Source organism: Antedon bifida, chromosome 11, assembly GCF_963402885.1.
Source record: "Antedon bifida chromosome 11, ecAntBifi1.1, whole genome shotgun sequence".
In the NCBI taxonomy this organism is placed as follows: domain Eukaryota; kingdom Metazoa; phylum Echinodermata; class Crinoidea; order Comatulida; family Antedonidae; genus Antedon; species Antedon bifida.
In genome coordinates, this window is record NC_136236.1 from 14,335,215 (window position 1) to 14,359,361 (window position 24,147).

General features: G+C 30.9%; 2 protein-coding genes across 3 annotated transcripts in view; one reads left to right on the plus strand and one right to left on the minus strand.

Moving 5' to 3' along the window:
- The window catches only part of LOC144855953 (uncharacterized), a 42,197-nt gene extending 29,607 nt beyond the window's left edge, over positions 1-12,590 (minus strand). For both annotated transcript variants that reach the window (XM_078713919.1, XM_078713918.1), the window contains exons 1-5: positions 10,947-12,590; positions 9,134-9,321; positions 8,642-8,862; positions 6,960-7,117; positions 6,259-6,347 (exon numbers count right to left, since the gene is read on the minus strand). In XM_078713919.1, coding sequence (XP_078570045.1) covers positions 6,259-6,347; positions 6,960-7,117; positions 8,642-8,862; positions 9,134-9,321; positions 10,947-11,681 — 1,391 coding nt within the window. In that variant the 5' untranslated portion in view covers positions 11,682-12,590. The remainder of the gene's footprint in view (positions 1-6,258; positions 6,348-6,959; positions 7,118-8,641; positions 8,863-9,133; positions 9,322-10,946) is intronic.
- Positions 12,591-14,132: 1,542 nt separating this feature from the next.
- On the plus strand, positions 14,133-22,373 carry LOC144855158 (uncharacterized). The gene is made up of 2 exons (XM_078712974.1): positions 14,133-14,902; positions 19,234-22,373. The coding sequence occupies exons 1-2, from the start codon at positions 14,516-14,518 to the stop codon at positions 19,588-19,590; spliced, it is 744 nt and encodes a 247-aa protein (XP_078569100.1). The 5' UTR covers positions 14,133-14,515; the 3' UTR covers positions 19,591-22,373.
- The last annotated feature ends 1,774 nt before the right edge of the window (positions 22,374-24,147 follow it).

Consider the following 24,147-nt stretch of genomic DNA (forward strand, 5'->3'; position numbering starts at 1 on the left):
ATTAATGCAATTTAGTTAATAAACAACCTACTTGCAATTGTTCTATTGCCTATTAAACTTTAAACCAATTTTAGTCTGTTCAGATATTACATTGAAAATAATATTACATCAAACAACTATTTAGTACATATACAGTTTTCTGTTTATTTAACTTATCGACAATTGATCAGTAAAATATTCTTTTAACTTAGTGACAACAAGTGTTGACAACTGAATCACTCATGTGTTATAACAATACATTTCACATCACAAGGTGAAAACCATTAACTCCTATTGTAGTGCAATTTGAGTATACACTTTAATGAAGCCCCATTCTTTGAGAGACAAAGAAAAAGTTTCACTGTTACGTACCTGTACTTAAATAATTTGTCGATGTAATTGTAAGTAACATAGAATTATAAAGTATTATTTGGAAAATTTCATCTGTTTTAAGTAAAAAATTTTAATAAACCAAGTTTTATCAACACAAATCGCTCTAAAAACAACTTTATACTATGAATAACTTCAATGTATTATTACAAAGTATACTATTACTGTACTAGTAACTAAGTACAGTATGTTAATTATTATACGCTATTATCATATATACTCATAACAATATCAACATGCACTGCTACCTAGCAAAGGAATGCATATTTCTCTTTCACATTGTATGCTGTTATACTTTCAACATTCCAATCAACAAGTTGGTCATGATAGGTTGTATCATAGTAACCTAATTTATTGTCTAACAGCAGGTATGCCAAGATACCCAGAAGATTGTACAATCTTCTTTCATTTATTTTTCCTCCGATGTTATACGCACTGTAGAACTATTTACAAGTCTTTCTCTTTCCAAAAATAAGTGTGGTTGTTTTTGTAAAAAGGCCCAAGAAGGGGTTGAGATTGCAATACAGATATGAACAAGAAGTCGCCTATGACATGTCACAAACAGCATGCTGGGAAAATGTCACAATTAGCATGATGGGAACCAATTTTTTATCTTGCAGTGTTACACAGATTTTGAAAAGCATTTTGTTATCTATTGAATCCAAATAATTATGTACAGTATGTTTTGAGAACAAAAAAGGGCTCAGCACTGAATATAGTCCACAGTTTACCGTAAACTGTTCTACTTTAGTTTGTAAGTTTGTTCTTTAAATTTAAAAAAAATCTTTGTATTCATCGATTAATCAACTTCAATGTGTCATTTTAGCGAGAATTTCATTAATTTCTGACATTATTTTCAACCACAAGATTTTATCTTGAGAATATTTTCGACAGCTTGCATTCCACTGTTGTCCCTTATGGGCAATGAATCGAAGACTCTCTCTCCTGTGATGCTCCTAATGCGCAATGCTACAATTTAAAAGACTACTCTAGTTTGTTACATCATTTGATCTGACGGACAGAATGTAGCCAATGAATTATTCACTGGTAACAAATCAATGGTGTAACCTATGCAAATTTCACGAGAGTTTTGCCATTTTCACAGCGAGGTATAATTTAAAAAGGGCAAAGGATTTAACGTTTTACATTTTACAATTATAAATCAGTTAAACATGCATATTTTCAAAACCACTAAATGAATGCCATCCTATTATTTATTTCGCAAAATGTTAATCCAAACAGTATTAAAACTATATGTTCCTTATGGTTAGGAAACAGACTAAAGGAACAACGTCCCTAATCAGTGTGGGGACACGCAGTGTACTTGACCTATCACCTTTCAAGTACACTTGAACTTCCTAGTGTGTGTAAACAGGGTATAAAAAAGTTCCGCCGAGCAACGCATAGATCAATACACAGCTCTACAGAAACCTCTAACCTCACTAGTTGCTAACTATACTAGAGTTAGAATACACCTCCCTAGAGACAAGGCCAGGTGTATGCCTTAGTTATTACAATTGGCTGGGGTAATAATGTTATGAGGCTAAAGGCTTTAACGACTTGACAATGTAAACAATGTTATTACTATTAAAATATTATGGTGGAACTGTATATATTATTTGTACTTTTTACAATACATGTTACCATTGTTAATTACGCCAGCATTGAGTTTTATATTTTATTGTGTTCAGATTAGGTAACTCAGTGATAACTCTTACTGTTTGGTAGTTGTATGTTCCTTTTTTTTTAATATCAATCAATAATACTTTGAAACTCATTTTAAAATTGTTGTACGCAGTCGTTTAGCGTTAGAAATTCAATATCGCTATGCTTCTGTTCTTTGTATAATTTCAAAATGAAAGGTGCTATATTATGCAATGTTGATTGAGGATCAAATGTTTGGTAACTATGTTTTAACGTTTATTCAAATCTACAAGGAGGATTAAGTCTATAAATCGTTTCTAGTACTAACACTATTCATGTGTAACCCCTTGAATAAATCAAATATTGGCAAAAACTCAAAAGAACAAGCAGTGAACATAGTCACTCAATAACTGTTTTGTCAATTATTACCATTGTACAAAATGCACACAATTTACTTGTGAGTTTGATGAGCTTCATAGACCAAGCTTGGACGTAACGTTGAACAGAAGTGGGTTGGATATTAGCCGGATTTACTTTATTGACCAATAATAGCTTATCATTTGCATCCTATTCTACATACCTGTTATTGTTAGTAATATTTTGTTTATACACAATTCTAAATTATGTAAACAAATATTTTATAACAATCATAAAAAGAAGAATCATGACTAATACTCATCAGATTCAATTTCAAATGGCAACAAAATCTAAGTTTCTGTTCATAAAACTTACATACTTAAAATACTTATAGCAATCAAATTTAAAGGTCTTTATTTCTAAACGAATCTGAAAGTTGTCATTTTTCTAGAAGTTCTTCCAAACAGTTAGTTAGATACTTTTTATAAAATACTAGAGCTTTTAAAAAGTTTAAGTTGTTTCTCTTGAGGAAGGGGTCTTAGTTAGGTGGAAGAATTATTAAGCCAGAGAAATCCTGCCTACATGATACTGATACTGTGATAATGAAACAACAACATACAGAAATAGGCAACATTATAAATTCAGATAGAGGAGAATTACGACATTACTCTCCACTATCGTCAATGTCAAGTATTGCTGCCAATTACTGTCATATCATCGTAGATCATGTTGTTAATGTTTTCCTATGACATAGCATACTTCATTAAGCTTGTCAATGATTACAACATGAATAACATCTTGCATTCATTCCATGATAATGTTTATTACAGGATGTTGAATGACTAGGCTACTATTGGCTACTTGATACTATATGGTGGGAGGCTGTGTTACACGGTTTCAGGCTATTCTGCGATACTATCAATTTTTCTGGTCCCCTGAGCTAGTTAGCATAAGCCCGTTAGCCTAGGCCCACACATTATATTGCTACTTTGACTAACATTGTGTTTAAATAAGCCCGATGGTTAGGTTGGTAAACCTATAGATATTATAATATTTCTACGGTAAACCCAAGAGTGGATTTCCTTAGACATTCTACTCTCAACTACTTAAATTGGGCTGAAACTATGCACTATCTTGATACTCAATCTTAATTCCTCAAAAATAAGCACCGTAGAGGCGAAATATCAGGATTGGAAAAAAGATCTCAAAAGGCTCAACCTCTATTATTAAACAGCTAATAGATTGACAAATGTATATGACCATATGGCATAAATCAAGAACAGGAAGTTACTGAAAGTAGAATTGAGAAATTCAGAAATAGCTTAAATTTAAGTATCTACAGTAGTTTAAACACACGTTTCTTAGAAAGAGATGCTGCTTTTAAGATAAATAACACAAACATTCTCATCCCATTTTTACTTAAATCATCACAAATTAACAAAATGTTTGTACATCAACACAATTTTCTCAAAAATTATTAAAACTATCCTTTTGTTCTAAAAATAAATACTGTAACTCAAAATGTCTCTTGGAAGGGACTGCAGTAATTAAATAATTTGTTTAAAAAACCATCACAAATTAGCTACTCTTTCAGCAGTTTCTATTATATCTAGTTTTGAAAATAATACATTATGTTGTAAAGACGACTGGAGAATCAGGAACCCCACGACGTCTGTTTAATACATGTTTTAAATACTACTGCACATAATAATAAATGATTTCTATGGCAAGAAAACCATTAGTTTTATTAATGTTGACCTTTAACCTCAACTACAGAGAATATCCTAATCGTACAGTATCTTAGATTACATTACAAATTCCTATGAATCAACTATGTTTTAAATGTTATGTTACTAATACTAATGGACATGAAATTGCGTTTTTTTTTCCTTTTCAGTTGCGAAGCAAGCAATCATTTCAAGTTTTCATCCGTAATGTACTGAATATTACATGAGATCATGCCAATGTTAACCATTGCAACATTCATTACATACATTTCACAACGATACTCTTATTTCTGTTATGTGTCAAATAACATCAACCTAGAATTTCACATGAAAAGTGCTTTAGAAACTCTATATTAATTGATAGGCAGAACTGTACTAATCAAAAAAGAATAGAATTTTATATCATTACAGAAACAGAATTCACATTTGACAAATATGTGATGCTGCATCATAGAACTTATCCATGATACTGGCATAAAGGGGATGATAAAGTAAATAGAGTATATGAAGTAGTACTAAATGTATTGTTTGTAATATTTTTTTAGAGTATGCGATAGAAACAAAATAAGAGCCCAAAAACCAATAAAGCCTTTAAAATGCTTAAAAGTAATATTCTCATGTTATCTCATAAATCGGGATTAATTTCCAATCATAAAAATTTAGTTACAATATCAATATTGACCTGTATGAAACTTTAATAAATAACACTTCATTGAACAAGTGTCAGAAATCGGTCAATCTTCTCTAATTAAACAAAACATTACACCCGTGATCTGAATATTTCAATACATTCCAAACCTATTCTATATTATTTGTTGTATACTGTACTGCACATCTTTTTTTAGATTATTGATTTCTCCGAACCAGATAATAACAGACAGAGACCTTCGATTAAGCGAGGCGCATGCCGCATAATTTAATGTCACCTATCAGTGGTACAAGATAAATATACAGTGTATCAAATACTGTGATCTAGCTAACACTGCAATATTTATCAAAATCCAATTGAAAATGTACTTTTATGTCAGGCCCGATCAATGTTGGAAATTAAAAATAACGGCCACGACACATCGGTGTGTGAGATGCATACTAAACTAGATAGAATGAAAGACTGTGAAATTGTGCAGATGTACAAAAATAGTTTGGAAAATAGTGTAATAAACATTAATGAGGCATTTGTAATGATGGGTTTTGTTAATCGTGTCATTGTGCAAAATTAGTATGAAACCTAATGCAGAATCTGCTGTGATCATAAAAAGCATCTTCCTTCTGTGAGGGATCTACACAATTGTATAGTTTAGAAAAAAAAATTCAGATCAATTTACTAAAAGGTTATTTGAAGTATTATTCGCATTTCACTGATTTTTGTCAATGTTTCACTATCATCTTGTTGTTTTATTTATATACTTAATCTAAAATCTTATATTAATTTCATTATGATGAGAGACAAATTAACAAAAAAAATAATAATGTAATTAACGCGTAGCAGCAGTCAAATTCTAAACACGTACACATTTATCAAGGCTAAGATTGTTATCTGAATTAATCACGCCTTTTACGTCATGTCTGATGCACCTAACCAAACACACATTGATTAATAGATAAGAAGAATCAACAAATCTTCCTTAATTTAAAATGGTGAGCACGATATCCCACTCAATATATAACTCAAAATATAACTTTATTATTGAATATCGCTTTGTTATGGTTTGATTTATCAAAATGTTATTGTTTCAATAGATTAAATCATTTCAACAATTATGTTGTTTGTATTCATGAAAAATATTTAAAGGAAGATGTTGTATCATAAGGTCTTACTAAACGCCACATGTCATACAACGATATACACAACTGTACCACATGCACTTAGCATTAGACGCTAATGCATGTTAGTACTCAACCCGTATACAATCAACCTCACTCCTACAACTGAACCTAACCCTCTAAATATTCCCCTCTGGAGTACTAAATTGCATTAGCGCCCCAACATATTTGCATGTGGTAAGCATGTATAGCGTTGTGTGATATGTGGTGTTTTAATAGAGTCGGTATTATGTGAATTACTTGAAAATTGATACAGGTATTGATTAGAGTATGGTGTATGTTAAGAGCAGCATGGTGGTGGAGAGATATGGAAATAAATCAATTTTAAAGTGTTTACCTTGCTGTATGATCTGATAGAGTACATCCTTCTATAATCTCCTTAATCTGTGTATATTTTACTTTCTCAAAGCTTGCTGGCTTAATCCCCTAAAACAAAAGGACAAAAGTAATAAAATTACAATTTAAATAAATTGTTGAAGGCAAAATAAACTTGGCCAAAGCCTAATGAGATGGTACAATTATGGAGGATCCCTCTAATTTACAAACCAAATTAATTGCATGCTTCAATACACATTTGATGAATTGCTGAAAAAACCAGTCATCACATACATATTTCAACAACTTTGGTATAAAAAACGACAAATTTTAAATTAATCAACCAATTGCTGGTAGATACCATGCTTCCCAAGTGCATGTTAAGAGTCTGCACTTAGCCTTACAACGTGCTAAATATGTCACTTATCCCACTGTCCAGTGAGATGTAAAATCATACTAGCAAATTCGCACGCAACCGTTGTGTGGAACACTTTATTGGAAGCCACTAATTTTCATAGATTAGAAAATAAGTAACAATAATTAACTAGTACAGTAGTATACACTTATTTAGTTTATTTTCAAAGGATAACGATAGTTTGGATGATTTAATTACTATATAAAGACATGACCTTGACTGGACTGAACTTTTCACAAACTGAGTCTCACACATCACTACATACATTTTAAACTTACATACATTCTAAATTTCAAACCTAAACTTACTGTTGTAACTCTTCGGTATATTTGAGCTGCATTTTGACACTCGGAGTACGGATATTCAGACGTCGCCATCTCTAGCAAGCACATACCAAACGCATACACATCTACAGACTCGTCATAGTGTTCGTCATACATCTCAGGAGCCATAAACTCGGGGGTACCTTAAATACAAAGATTGGTGGGATTCTGTTTGAGTGCTGGGGAGAGAAGTGGCAGTTCGCCAGAGGAAAGAGTAGGGTTAGTGCTACAGAGTCTTCAAGAGGTATTCAGGTCTAGGCCTAAGCTTGAAATCTTGATATAAACTTACTGGTTACATCAGTAGAGAGTTTGCAATTACCTACACAACACAAAAGACTATGAAATACTGTAATTGGGAGCTTTATCTTTAATGACACACATTGTGACTATGCAGCAGTCAACAAGACAACTCAACACAACATGAATAGCTCAACTAACAATCCATAGTCTTTCATGTCATATAGTCCAATTACAATGTCTCTATTTCCACGCCAATAAAGACGATATTAAAGGTTCACTCAACAGACTTATTTCCGTTATAAAATAGTGACAAACATTGACAGCAAATGCTTTTTATTATTATTAATGTACGCCAATTACAATTTATTCACTGTCAATTATTTAATTAACTTCCACCTTAATAAATTTATAAATTATGTCCTAAGGTGAAGAATTAAAAATAGAATATTTGGCTATCATAAATAATGGAAATATCTCTGTTGAATTGGACCTTTAAAAGTGGTACTTTTCAAAGCTGTAGGCCTACACCCCTGACGACTCCTCTAAACAAGTTAACCCTTCTCCCTACCTGGCTCTTCCACACTGACTTGTACCTTGTAACTGCAGGAAATAATAAAATAGCAAAGACTACGCACACGACATATGCAAGATCAAACTAGCCTCGGGCTTTCAAGAATTGACAAAAAATAAACAAACAATTGATACTGTAACTCTGTTTCATTAATTTCTCCTTCTTATTTTGTGTTAGTGATGTGTCAATGTAAAAATATATTAAATGTAAATACATTTCAAATGTCAATTTTTTTTATTTAATTAGTGGAATATATTAATGTATTTTCTCATAGAATTTGTTAATATAATAAGATAATATAAAATGTAATACTGTACTGTAGATATCCAAACTACATATTACATTAAGACTTAAGATAGCAAGTGGAATACTGTATCATGTAATGTTAAATGTAATATTGTTTTTATCCAAATTGCATACCTTACAAAATAGATGAAACCATTCTGAGGCAACCCTGAAAATCAACTGCTATACACATTAAGATACACAATATATCACATGCATAGGTTACACATTAATTGAAATGTGGGTATAATAACCCATTATATATAATATAGTAAACCCAAGATTGTACAATTGGTCCATTAATCACTCTATTCATCCTTATAATAAACATGGCTACACTTAAATAGTGCAAAACATGTGTAATTGTAACGTATGCATGTGATAGATACAAAATGACTAAATTAGACTAGAGTTTGTCAGATCAGGGTTCAGCTTAATTTTGAAGGTGACTTTGAGTGGATCTGACTCAACCTTACGTTCAAGACTTAACCATGATGCAACAAACACCAGTCAATATTGTCATTCAAACAAAAAAAATCAGACAAGAAATAACAAAATTAAAGTTTCTTACCTATGACACTTTTAGCAAAGGAGTTTTTCTTGAGAGTGGCTAAGCCCAAGTCGCCAATTTTCACCGAACCTGATGTACCAGTGATGAAAATGTTGTCGCACTTCAAGTCTCTGTGAATGATAGGTGGTTGTCTTGTGTGGAAGAAATGAAGACCTTTTAAGATTTGCTTGCACCATCCTCGCAACATCTTTATTTTCGGAACTTTAAATCGTCTCAAGTATCTGTTGTTTAAAAATTATTACAACTTTATAATAAATTTTACACCAAGTTTGTTATACTTTTATTAAAACTAGATTCAAATAATGTATACAGTATGTATGCTCTGCTACTTTTTCTGACCGTTTTACTTTATCGTTTTGATTTAGCTTTTTACTTATTTTATTTTATATCTCCATTGAGATCTAGCAACTGATACCCACAGCATTGTCATTATTTTCAGTAATTTGCCTTTTGATTTATTTAAATAAAGTTTCTGACCACACCACAACTTACGTTTTGAGCGTGCCTGATGTCATGAGCTCTGTAACCAAGACAATATGTTTCCGCCTCGCACCAGTAGATGTTTCAAACATAGCCTCCCAGTAATCGTAAAAGCTCACAATGTTTGGGTGACTTAGTCCTTTCAACATTTCGGCTTCTTCTTTGAAACGCTGGCGATCTGCTTTTGACAATTTTCGTTCCTACATAAGAAAATACAAATTTAGTTATTGATTTATTTTTACAACAATAAAATCACAAAAAGGAACAATTAAAGGTACTGTATAAAAATTTAAGAAATAACTAATATAAACATGCTTCCATTTACAGTTTTTTATCAACTTTATTTACCTTATTCACCATTTTCATGACTTAAATGAAGGCATGCTACTAGTACTGTACTACAGTACAGTACCTGTATACACTATGTAAAATTACAGTAATTACCTAACTTATTATAATATGTACTGATGGTACTGAACTACAATTAAATCTAGATTGCTTTGTTGGGCATTGCAACATCAGTTTCTGATTAATTTAAATATAGAAAATATGCATGTAATTTATGTTTGGAAATACTTTTACTTTTCTTCGAGTTCAAAGGTTTTATGGCTTTTTCCACCTAGGATGTGGTGAATATTTTGGCAATGTGGGATGTGGTTTTGAGTTAAATGTCAAGCTAAACCATTTGGTTGTGATCAAATGACCACTTCCAAGTTCCAGCTGACCAACAAAAAAATATTGAATGTAATAAACAAATCTTGTTGATGAATTAGTTTAGACAGGAACATTAACCTCCTTACTACAGTATCTATTTAACCACCATTTTTTCAACTACGAAGTTTGAATAATATACTGTATAACTTTTTAGTATCCAGATACAGTAGTTCCATTTAATGTCCTGTACACCTGAATCTACACCGGAAGGGGTTACTTCCTTTCCGTTCTATTTTAGTCTTTCCTTAAATACCCAGTTCTCTTAACTTACTGAACTGTAATCATTATTATTTTTTTGTGGAAATGTATTTTGTTTTTTTAACATTGTAACAGCTTACAAAGAAAAACATCCATTTATAATCAATTAGACTTTTATATTACAATTAATATAATTACTGTTTGCAAGTATAGAAATGAATTTAATTCTTTTGAAAGATTTTGCAACTGTACTTCTATTGTAATGGGTACCCCTGTTTTTTTTGTTTAACTATACACCTGTCTTAATAATTGGTTTGATTTCTAAGAAAGTGTCTTTAGTGAAACCAATAATCACCTGATAATAATTTTTGGTTTTTATTATTTATATAAACCAGTTTCACTAATTACAAGTGGTCAGACGAACTATTTCCTCCATTAGTCTATATCTAAATTCAATGTACTTTCTAAGTCAAAATATGTCATGTAAATTGAAAAAGAATTTGATAAAAAAAAAAAATTTTTAATATACTGTACTGTATTTGAATTTTAACAAAATGGATTACTCATCTTTTGCATGAAAAAAAGAATATTTGTGGTTATTCAATATAAATATTTTTTATGACTAATGAATATTTTCCTTTATCAAGATAAGAAAATTATGCAGAGATCTGTGATCACAAAATAAAAGATTTTTTCTAGAAGAATAAATGAATGAAATTAAAGTCAAAAAGAAAACCATCATTATTTCAAATGTTTATTTATGACAGAGGTGCAGCAGACTAATAAAAACAGTCGCATATTTTTTTTTTTTGCTTGTATTGTACAGTAGTGCGATATAATGATTTGAAATTTTAAATAAATTCCAATTTCAATAATACTCAATACACAAGCAAAAAGTGCTTTTATAACTAACCTGCATTTCGCACCAGGCAACAGCAACTCCAGTCTCTGCATCTAAACCTTTGTATACAGTTTTGAAAGCACCTCTACCAACCTCAATGTCAAACTTCATGAAGCGTCCACAAGGAGAAACAGCGACAGCTTTTTCCTCCTTCTCCTCTTTCAACTCATCTTCACCTTGCTTTGATGTTTCTTGTCCTTCATTTACATTATTTTCAGCAGCAGTAGTATTATTAGCAACATTATTTGATCCAATATCTTCATCTAGACAAGCAGTTCTTTCTACAAATTTCTCGGTTCCTTTAACAGACTCTCCATTTAGTTTGTCTGTTTTTTCTTCCAATGGGTTAATATTCTGTTTTTCTTGCACTTCTTTGTCTTTAAAATGTTGCTGCTCTTTTTCAATTTTCTCCTGTTGACGCTTTGCTATTACCTCCTCAGGTTCTGTTATCATAACAGATTTGTTTGTTTTTCTTGCACCATTCTCGCTCTTTAACGCACTAGTCACCAACGTTAAGGATTTGTCATTTTTCAATTCTGCACTTTCTATTGAGTGTTCTAGCACCATTGTTGATTCACCGTTGCTTTCGAGTGAATGACGGTGGACAGCTCCACTTCCATTTAAATGCGGAAGCTGGTTCACTATTTCCTTGGCAGATTTACCCCCTCCGGTAATTCTGTCTTCCTCTTGTAACGCAATGCCATTTGACATGCTTTTATTTCCTTGCTGTTTAGGATTTTCATTCATTGTATATCTATCTCCTTTTACTAGTCTATAGTTAAAGGATTTCTGGGCCTATTTTGATTAAATCTGGTTTTATTAATTACCAACAGGCAATATAATGTATCATAAAGTAAAAGGCCTTCGGGTGTGTGGCTAGGAATTTAAGAATTCTAGCCTATTTTGTTTATTATTAATACGGACTTTTTAATATACAGATCCTTTTGGACCTTTTGTTAAACCCTCATGTTTGAATTTAGTATATTCTAGTACAATGTAATGTCCGTACTAATAAGTAATGACTCAAAATAATGAGTCCTCAGCAAATGAATCCTAAACGTTGAAGACGATTCTTGCGCAAGTGGACTGCCAACGTGGGAGTCCACTATCAACACGGTTCACCGTGTTGACCTGAAAGCAGCCAACTACCTTCACTGCCATAACGAAAATCAAGACATCGTTTTAAAAATAAATTAAAAATATTCCAATGAGAAAACCACCACGAAAACCAACGTAATATAAATTCCGTAACCTTCCTGCGTCGGGTTATATGTAAAACAGCTTAAAAATTAGCATGTAAACAGCATTTTTACAGCATTAAAAAAGCAAAGAACCAAGCGATGTGTTCGATACGATAGATAGCCTACCACCTTCTCCCAGCAGCCAAGCCTGTGTCCATTCAAAACGAAAGGCTAGACCTTTACCTCCACTTCCGGGTTGACGATGAAAATGTCGTATTTTCTCAATTTCCAATAGAATTTATATGTCTTAAAATGGAACTCTACATAACTTAACCAAATACTTTCGAGAAATCCAAGTCGAAAGGACGGTTACCGCCTTTACCCGCTTTGGGGAGCGGTTCTTCTTGTTCCGTATTTGCTCGTATAACAACCGTTCGTATCCTATCGCTCCATACACAATAAATTTGCATGGCAGACCTCTGAACAACAACAACCCTCCTTTTCCTTCACAAAATGTACCAGCGTGACCTGGCCCTCTGTCGTCTGGAATTGAAATTTGCGGAAGGATACGCGATCTATTTCATTACGTAATTTTCTAATAATAGAATTCTTACAAATGTTCGTTTTTTTTTCTAATTAAACTCTGTTTTCATAAATAACATAATTAATATGATATTGCATACCTAAATACGAATCTTTATTATTTTTATTATTTGATTATTTGGTCATGACATCAATTAGACTTTTCACCTCCCATGTCAATAATATCTTATCTCTTGTGCATTCAACTACATAAAGGGCTGGATGGGAGTGGATGGAACCAGTAACTTTTGGAGGGAACATCTGCTGAAGGAACCAAGTAACCCTATATAAATTTCAAGCATTTGCATGTGTAACACCAATGTTGAGTAAAGAAACTGCATGCACTAATTAAAAAATGATGTGAAAATACATAATAAATATTTAGATTTTATATATAAAAAAACAAAATTAATATTTTTTAAATATTTATTTGAATTTTTAATTTTATTACATTTTTTAAATAGTTAGCTGGCCTCTATGTTTAACATTGAATCAATAATGATGAAAGCAAAATTGTTAATCATCATAAACAGTATGATTATTTATTACTTTTTGGGTGCCTGCCAGCTTTTTCATTGATAATAAAGACTTCAGCTTGAGTAACCCATTATTGTTTCTGGCAAAAGGCCAAGAAGTAAAAAAAAGTAAAATTAATGAAATATAAAAAATGCAATAGTTCTATATTAAACCATTGAAAATGTATATGAAACTGTTGTTTGTATATATCCTGTGGATGGACTATCACTATGATTCTTAACTTCTGGACACAGCAATTCAATCGACAAATGAATAATTGATATTTTTGTGAAATCCAGCCTCATCTGAAGAACACCTTATCAATTAGTTTTGGAAATTTAAAGTAGAAATTAATAATTTAAAACCAAATTATTGTGAAATACTAATTTGGTACCTGGGAATGCTAATTTGAAAAAGTTTTTTGTAAAAAAATGATTACACTAGATGAGGTAATTTGTTTTCCATTTTAATTACAGTACTCTAACTGGACAGTGTGAGGGTTTTTATCAGGACAATAATAGACATTTTGTTCTTTAATTGACTATATCATTCATCTTGGAGAATATTTTTCTATATATCTGTGGTCTAAACAAATATTTAAATCTTCTCGAAGTTGACTTTTACAATTTTTGCCCTTCAGATATTTTTTAAAATCATTTTCCATTAGAGTTAAGATTTATTTAGTTAGCCTTTGGAACCAAATGCAAAATTAAGTTGTTGATTGATATAGGCCCATAATTTACTGTACATATGAAGCTTAACTTGTTACCACCAGCTGTTCTCGTTGACAATTAAGTACAAAAGACTATTAATCTCAAACATCAATGGAAGCGTTCAACAATCAAGTTAACAATTGATTAGCTGATAGATGGCAGCAGACTGGCTCCAATAAACACTGATGAATTATAGTCCACTAATTGGAATAGCGTGGATGTGTTCGGCTATAGCATGATCATAGAGCTGGAAATTGATTCGGTTTATTGGATTTCACACTAAGAGAGAGCTGTATGTTTGGAGAGTTGAAGACAAACACTACATGCCTACTGTGAAATTGTCTGTTTACTGCGACCGGAGGAAGTGTATTCAGCTTTTTTGAGACTCACAGCAATTTATTTTTGAATGCATCAGTGGTTATGTGTTGTGAAGGAAATTTATTGACCTTTTCTTCATACAAAGTTATGGAATACTGACATATATGCCTACTCAGTAGAGCGACATATGGAATGATAAAAGTTTAAGGAATATTTTTGATATCTTGGCAAAGTATTTATTATAATATATTTCTGATATCACCAGTTTCTAATGGAAGGCAGTGAAGGGCATGCAAGCCCTCTTGCAGAAGCATCGCTCCATGATGATCCATCTAACAGAGCAACATTGGATGTTCGAAGACGTTTTGAGTTAGGAGATATACAACCACTAAATCCCCGGGATAGAGATGATGAAATAGAATTCCACGGTCCAGAGAGCTCGCCGCTTATTCATCGACATGGTCCTTCAACACCTTCAAACATCAGCAGAGGACGGTACTCGGAGGCATCAGGAGATTCACCACTGAAAGAAAAGAAGAGGTCGTTTTCAGTTATTGCAAACCAAGGCAGTGTTAGAAAACCACAGAGAAAGTTGGAAGTTCTGGATTTGAGTCCTCAAGATGACGTCACTACGGTTCCAGCAACACCAATATCGGGGGTAGGTTAAACAAATTATTTTATATCATTTTGTTTATATTTAATTTCATTAATGGTAAAACACAAAATAAAAATAGTTCATGCTTACCTTGTATGCACCAATTGTTCTTTTCCAGCTGTAACTGATAACCACTATTTAGTGTAAATATTAATTTACTAAATTTGAAGATAAATAATAGTATTGAAGATACTGTATAACACTATTTTTAAAGGTTTACAATATAAATTTTAAGTGACATTGTACTACTTTTAAAAAATCTTGATCCCACAGTATCTTGATAGTTTCTGATTACATTAAATACACAATGGCATATTCAATTAAATAACACTCTCTTAAAAAACAAAAGGAAAATCTCAAATTAGATGGATTCTAAAATGAAGACTTAAGTTGTGAGCAACTGCTAAATCCCTTTATCCCAAGAGTGGTGTTTAAGAATGGATGGTAATCTTAATTCCACCAAGCACGGTAACTCTTCTAATTTTGATAATAATAAATTTATTTGTGACTCATTTCTAAATCACTGTAGAGTCTTATAAGACATGGGCTATAATATGGCTGCAGATTCGTCAATATCATGTTGAAGATGTTTATATGGAACTTTTTGTTTATATGCCTCAACAGTGGAATATTTTTCATTTTTTAATAACTACAGTAAGACTATTAGAAGACCAGAATTCGAGTATCATTTCCACTCATTATATATTTTCTCATTGTGCCGTTTATGATTTATAGATTGGAATACATATTTATGATAAAGCATAGTGAGTGTAAAGTATCAGACTCCAGTAGCCTATACACACATTTTCATGTTGAGGTAACATACTGTGCTAATCATTAAATTTTAAAAATGTTTAAATATAAATAACAGTTAACACAAATTTTTTTTTAAAGTCAAATAACTTTACAATAATGCTTAACTTATCAAGCTGAAAAAAAACAGTTTAATTTAGGTTTTTCAATAATTAATAATAAATCATATTTTCATATGAATTATTACATCACAATCATCTGATATTAAAAGAGATTATTACAATATTAATCAAAAGTTGGAAAGACAGGGTGAAGCAATAATCCTTGTTGCCTGCCATGTAATAACAGAGAGGCTATAATTAATTATTATTATTATTATTGGATTTACTATACTATGATTCATATTGCAAAAGACTGGTAAATGGTTAACATGATTCATGTAAAATAAATAAAAAATGAATGTTTCTTACAACATTAAGATTCATGCATTACTCAATAGGTTACACACATTAATCACTGATTAAAATAGTAAAAAAACTGCTAAAAACACAAGTCTGATAAAAGATGACAATGCTCGGTTTTCTAACCAAGCATTTCAATACTAACAACTATTAATATGTTAAATACAATATTCACTTTCATATAAAAATCAATAGATATTATTACACATTAAATTTACAACAACAATAATACTGATTAAATATATTGTTTAGATAATAATTCTACAAAGTAGTAAAATATGGTAAAAGTAAAATAATGCAATATTCTGTATCAGATACAAGTCAATATTTTATGACACATTTCTTTTATTAATAGTAAAATTGATACCATACTAATATGACAATCATATCAATTTTTGTATCATAGAATTATCTATACAATACACATTTTTATAAAATAGTAATGCATTGTACTAGTTAGAAGTTATAAGCTTTCAGATATGGATTTTTATATCATAAAATTATGTATGCATAATGTTACAAATTTCAATATGTAATGCCACAATTTGTTGAGATAAAAACTATTTTGAAAAAAGGTTATTTGACTTTTGGTCATTGACAATTGATTTAGCTTGAAAAATTTGCTTAAATATTTGAAAATGAACATTAAATGCATTTATTTGTGATATTCTAACAAAAAAGAATTTTGTCGATAGTATAGTATAAGCAAAGATGGTAAACCTAATCTTAATGCAATCATACCATTAATATAATCAACATAATTACATTAAACTAGCTTCATTTAAATCTTATTAATAACCCTGTTGTAAAAATGGAATGTTCCATTTTGATAACAAAATTATTATTAGCATTGTTTGAGCATGCACGAATTATATTATGGTCGAATGCGTATAATCAATCCGCTCGGCTCTACCTGACAACGTCCACACAATGGAAATTATCGAAAAGAAGACACGCATGCATTAAGATTGACGGGGAACAGCACCTGAGGTTTTTTTTAAAAGAGGAGTGAACTCATGTCACTTAATGCCCACAGTTCACTATCCAACATATTTGAAGCCTGCATGGAGGTAACGTATTTTGCATAAAAAACAAGTTAAATTTTTTAAATTGAAAACTGAGCATGCACCATGGCTCTGCTGATTTGAATTTGCCGTGCTTTATATCTAAGATGTTTCTTCAATTCCGTCGGACCATCTGTCATCGTGTTTATTCCGGATGATTGTACTGATGGATTCAGTCGTTCTTGATGGCTTTTTTATTTGATTTGAATTATTTAGTTGATTCAAAGATAATGCATGTTCCTCAAACTGGGTTAATTGCATTTTCGTTAGATATTTTTAGCATGTGTTTTCATAATAAGATTTTCAGGTGTTTTTCTGTTTTTGTGTATTTTTTGTAGAATCTGAGGATTTTTTTAAATTTGTGACATTTATTTTCACATTAATATTACATTTGGTTATGAGCTTCTATTTTTAAGTTGTTTATTAGAAAAAAAAATGTTTAATTAAATTCGTCATTTACTATTATACACGTCATCAACATGCATTAAAGTATTACATGAACGTTAATATATATGTAATATAAAAATAGTTTTATAACAGTAATTTTTTTTTTAATTTGCTTATTGAAATCAGAGCATAGTACAATAATATTATTGCCCTTAATAATAAGATATATATATATAAATATATGTGTACCTGACACAAAACAAATTCTAAACCCGGTGATACTGTATATAAAGAATATTAATTTAGAAACGATAAAGATCTGAAAATATGTGAGAATGAGAAAAAGCTGCCATAACCAAGAAAACAAAACAAAAACAACCAAGATTCGAACTCGGAACATTCTGGTTGTTGGTTGTGGTTATCCTCTTCTTTATTATCATAAAAAAAATAAAAATGTTGGGAACTCCTTGATGAAAATGAAACATGCTGAAGAAACATTTGTTTACAAGATCAGATCATTTTAATATTTTGCCACTCACCGCAACCCACGCTACAATCAAACAGGTTTAATTACATACCACAGGACAAGGGATTACCCAACCACCAATAATGTACCACTGTTCTCAAGTCTCTAGTTCCTTAAGCTGTCTGATTAAGAATAAAGAAATTAGTTTATCAGATTCGTTAAATCGTTGGACCATCTACAAATGGGATCTCATTAAGTACGCCACTGTTTGTTCTCCTGTTACGCTTGCTTCGTTTCATTTTTTCACCTGCATTGTCTGTTAATTAATTTCATCATGGAGAAATAAGTATTCTCCATAATTCCTTTCACCATGCTGATTCAATTTGTGGGATTGTTGATAAATGACTTGATTGGTTACTGCGTTATTAATTGATCTGGTGTGTTGTAATCAGGAACTTAGTACCTGAGATTGATGGATTATGTCTGTTAGTATTTGAAACTACGGTAAAAACCATGGTGTTTTATGAAAGGCTGGTTGATGCATTTTCTTCCTTTCCAAACTCAATGGAGGTATTTTTCTATTTTTTTCCTAAAATTATGTCGCATATAGATAAACTGCTCTATAGTGCAGTAGCATAGCTGCTCATTTTTTTTTTTTTTTTGTTGGGGCGGGGGTGGTGGTGGAGTAGGGGGAAGATCCAAAATAGAATAGTTATAATTTCATTTTTTTAGGGGGAGCCCCAATCGCAACCCCCTGGATTACAATATTGGGTTGGTGGAGAGAGATTTTACATGGTTTTTCTGTCTCTCGTAGTAGTCTATATCTAACATACATTTTGTATAGCAATAGATTTTGTTATAGAATTTAAATTGTCTGTTAACAATACAAATATTGATTTCACAAACAATGAACTGCAACAATTTCAAGGACAAACTGAATGATGACACTTGTTACTGGTTTTTATGTATGATGGGTAATGTCATGTTTTACATTTAAAGAATTGTCAATTGGAAAATGTGCATTCAAACAATTAATATGTTTCTTTTATTTCTGTGAACTGGTGCACATCTTTCCTTTTCCAGGTTTCCATAATTCTGATCAATTATTATTAAGAACACTATATAAATATTTATCATTTTCAACAAATTTGATTATTTTTCAGTAATAATATAATAGTGTCTTTTGTTATTTTGTTTTTGTAGAACCCCCAGCCCCGCCCAATTGATTACAATGCCTATGCTACAAAGAAGACAATCGCAGAGGGCTTACTGGACGTATCTCTACTACTGGCCAATGCGTCGCAGTTTAAAGTCTTGATAATTCAAGGCCCATCATATCATTTCTACGGTTTTGTTATGACGATGTTGATTCTCTCATTCATCCTGCAAATCGCAGTCGGCGTAATTCTTTTACTTCTTGGCCGTGACAATCTCAACAACATGTACCATCAGAGACGTCTTGATAAACTCAACAATTGGGCAACTGCTCTTATTTTTCTCATTCTAATAATAAATGTGTTTATCGGCGCATTTGGTCTGAACACGCAGATGGGAGCATGAAGAGAATGGATAGAAGAGCTATAGCTGTTCACTGAGGCGTGAAAGCTGTATGAACAGGTTTTAATAAAGGGTTTCTTATGAATGTGTTACTATGTTTAATAACATAATTTGAAAGTGTGATAAAATGCCAGGAAAGAATTGTTAAGTGTTTTAAAGTAATTAGACCAGAAGAAAATTGATTAAAAAATTGCAGAATGAAGTATAATTAACATCATGCAGATGATGTAGACAGTTTTAATCAAAGATTGAGTAGTTAGAAAAGGTAAATTTCAAAAGTGTGTACAAATATAACTATGCATAAAAAATGAATGAAAAAGAAATTGCAGAAAAACAATCAGCAAAATCAGGATTTAGGTAATAGATAGAATGGAAGAATATGCCAAAAAACATGACTTGGTAAAGAAACAGAGAGTAGTCGCAGTTCTCCTCAACTCTTTTGCTTCTCGGCCACGACAATTTGCACAGTACCGTTAAACGATGACTATTCTATATCCTTATGGGTACGGAAAAGATAATCTGCAATCAGTAGACCCACAGCATTCCTTGAAGAAACATTTCCCCCTTTTTTCGAATGGAAACAGAATTTCCCATACTTATCGTGGACTAAAATTTAGGGTGAATGCAGAATTTACACTGAAAAATGGACAAGAAGTGTCCATAGTAAAAAGAAACAATTTTGAATGTTATAATTTACCTAGATATTATTAGACATCACTTCATACCCCTAAAACACCAAAGATAAACATGTCCTTCCTTCATTTTAAATGCATATGAAATGCTACAAATCATTTAAAATAATTAAAAAATCTCTTGTTTGTCTACATTAAATATTCTCAATTATGATGTATTTCAAGCATTTCTTTTTCCTGTCTGAAAGTACAGTAAACCCTTCACTCTCCAAGCATTCCTTGGATATGTACTGTAATTTTAAGAATTTTAAGTAGGGCCTACCTATTGTTATGTTCAGTATTATAAAAAAGAAATCTCTATTTATAAAGCATGACTCCCAGAGTTTAGAAAGGTTGTGATGTACATTTCATAATGAAATAAAAAAAAATTTTATAATACACCCTTATTAAGACATCCAAGTAAAACTTTGACAGTCTTAATTTGTAAATAAACAAACACTGTTCATGTTGTTATTTGTGCCTGCTGCTTCAACTGCTTCTGTTCTCATTGTCACTGCCACAAATGCTAAAAGTGAAGTTAAATGTTTTAATAAAATGTTTGTTGTTTGTAGTATTTATAATGTACAGAACTCGCATCTTTTACATTCTCTAGTGTATTTATATTGTACGTAGCTAATTTAATTAATTTATTACAAAATATTTATGAATAGATTATAGAATTTGTTGAATATAAAATGATAAAGTTCTTTATTATTAGAAATAGTTTAAATTTTGAATTGATGATATCATGGGTTTAAGTCCCACTCAGTGGTTCTTTGAGTGGAAATACATCAGATTAAAGCAAAAACATCTGACCAATTATACACTTGAATTCTCGTATAATCTATATGTGACTAATTTTTAGCGATATTAAAAAACATACATTCAGGTAATGACTTTTGAATAATTTTGTTTTAACAGATGCAGCATTCCTTTGGATTTGAGCTGTTAGGCATGTCTTTTAACTGATATCCCATCATGCATTATTGATCATAATATCTGTGTGTATTATTGATTTTGATTTGATTTATGCCATTAACAACTCTTGCCATGCTATCATCTGCAATTATACAACAAAAGCATTTTTTAAATATGAGATATAGTTGTTTTTAAATTTATTATTATTATTAGAGTTATAACCTCTTGTTAATGATATCACTACGCTTCATTTTGTTTTATTTTGGCCACGGTAGAAGTGAATGAGATATTTGGTTATCCTTTTATATATTATATATATTTTTAATTTATAATTAAATAAGGGTTTGTTTGCAATAAAGTTCTAAAAGATTTGAGTCAAGGGGTTGCCCTGGTGGAAACAATGTTTTTTAAAAAAATTTAGAAACTTGCAAGTATAGGAATGTGAAACTGAATTTTTAATGACAAATAAATTGAAGATTATTGTATGTTGGAATTGTTGGCTTCAAATTTTAATAGCTGTTGAAATAGGTTATCTATACCTATGTATCGTAATCTTTAAAATGGCGGTAATTTAGACGTTATTCCACATGCATACTGCCACAGGCCGTCGTGTACCAAACAATAACATTGTTGCAACTCAAAATAATTGATGTAATAAATCAAAATTATGTCTTGTAGGTTTTAACAATCCTGTCACCATGTCTTTCAGATGATTTTTTCATATTACCTGTACTAATAAAATGATAATTTACTTGCTTTTAAATATTTCGTGGTTTCTATTTAGCATGTATTATTATTATGGTATTAAGAATTTATTAAATTTATTTGTTTTCTTGTGGAGTGTTTCACGGATAAAATATTTGATTAAATTAAATATTTTTTTTGTCTTTGGTTATAACGTCTTAAATTTGAAGTTTATTTATTATAGATATTTCTGATTTACACATGAAATTAAATTAAGTAGTATTTGATGTATTTCATTACCCAAATTATTTTTGAATTATTAATGATGGATATGTGTGTTATGTACACATTGTCTCTGAAATAAAACAATAAATGCATGTTATTAGCATTTTCCATGTAACCTGCAAATTTTTATTTGCATTATCATGGTATAAAATGAACTTTTTAATTTATTGTGGAAGGCTGTGTTTACTATGGACAAATGTTTCCAAAATAAAGATTCAATCACATTTAATAGCATTCATTGTTTGTTTGGTTTATTTGTTGTACTAATTTCAACAATATTTTATGAGGGTGACGTATCCAATCTGATCATTAACAACCATCATAACAATACACTAATGAATGAACAGTTAAAAAATATAGTAATAGATTAAAAAATGTCTCTCATATTCTGTACTTAAATATTAATTTATAAATACCTTGTTTTCTAAATTTTAAAAAGGAGAAACAATTTCCAGTACAGAATTATGTTAATCTAATATGTGTTTATTACACAAAATTGATGATTTAAAAAGTCTAGTCTAAAAAAATTCCATTTTAAGAGCAGAAGTGTATTATCACCTCCTGAGATAACATCATCAACATTTATGTCATCCTAAAGGAATTGAGATACTGTAATATAAAATATTAACATTTCTGATGATGAGAAGCTAATAGATTGAATATTAAATTAAGATGGCGTGCCTACACATACGCATTTCTCAGTATCCCCAAGTGAAGGCAGCATCACATGACAAGGAAACCTATTTGATAAATATTCTCTATGCTTAATGCTTGTATGATAATCACTATATTGATTAAGATGACTATAGGTTACAGGCTGACAGACTCCTAATTGACTACAAAGCATACTTAAATCAACTTGTCAGGAACGATTGAGAAATTACTGAAGCAACTACTAGGCTCTATAGGCATCTATACTATTACAGTCAGCTAAACTATTAAACATGTATCTATAAGTATAGGCATCTATAGATGTGTTATAGTGTAGCTGACTGTATAGTAATACTATACAGTCAGCTGTATAGTAATACTATACAGTCAGCTACACTATTAAACAGGAATATATAAGTATAGGCATCTATACTATTACAGTCAGTTAAACTATTAAACAGGTATCTATACGTATAGGCATCTATACTAAACAGTCAGCTACACTATTAAACATGTATCTATAAGTATAGGCATCTATACTATTACAGTCAGCTACACTAATTATTAAACAGGTATCTATAAGTATAGGCATCTATACTATTACAGTCAGCTACACTATTAAACATGTATCTATAAGTATAGGCATCTATACTATTACAGTCAGCTACACTATTAAACAGGTATCTATAAGTATAGGCATCTATACTATTACAGTCAGCTAAACTATTAAACAGGTATCTATAAGTATAGGCATCTATACTAAACAGTCAGCTACACTATTAAACATGTATCTATAAGTATAGGCATCTATACTATTACAGTCAGCTAAACTATTAAACAGGTATCTATAAGTATAGGCATCTATACTAAACAGTCAGCTACACCATTAAACATGTATCTATAAGTATAGGCATCTATACTATTACAGTCAGCTACACTATTAAACAGGTATCTATAAGTATAGGCATCTATACTATTACAGTCAGCTACACTATTAAACATGTATCTATAAGTATAGGCATCTATACTATTACAGTCAGCTACACTATTAAACAGGTATCTATAAGAATAGGCATCTATACAAATAAACATGCATACAAACTGAACTAAAAGTTTGAGTGGTTCTCAACCTCTCGTATACCATAAATATGAATCTATTCTATACACATCCATGCTATATAAATCTACTCTATACACATATATGCTATACACACGTATGCTATACACATTTATGCTATAGTTTTCTACAAGATTCTAGTATAATTATTATTCTTTTAATTAAAGAAAAAAATACATTTCTTTTCAAGATAAAAATCTGCATATCTGAAAGAATAAAACTATTGCATGTGGA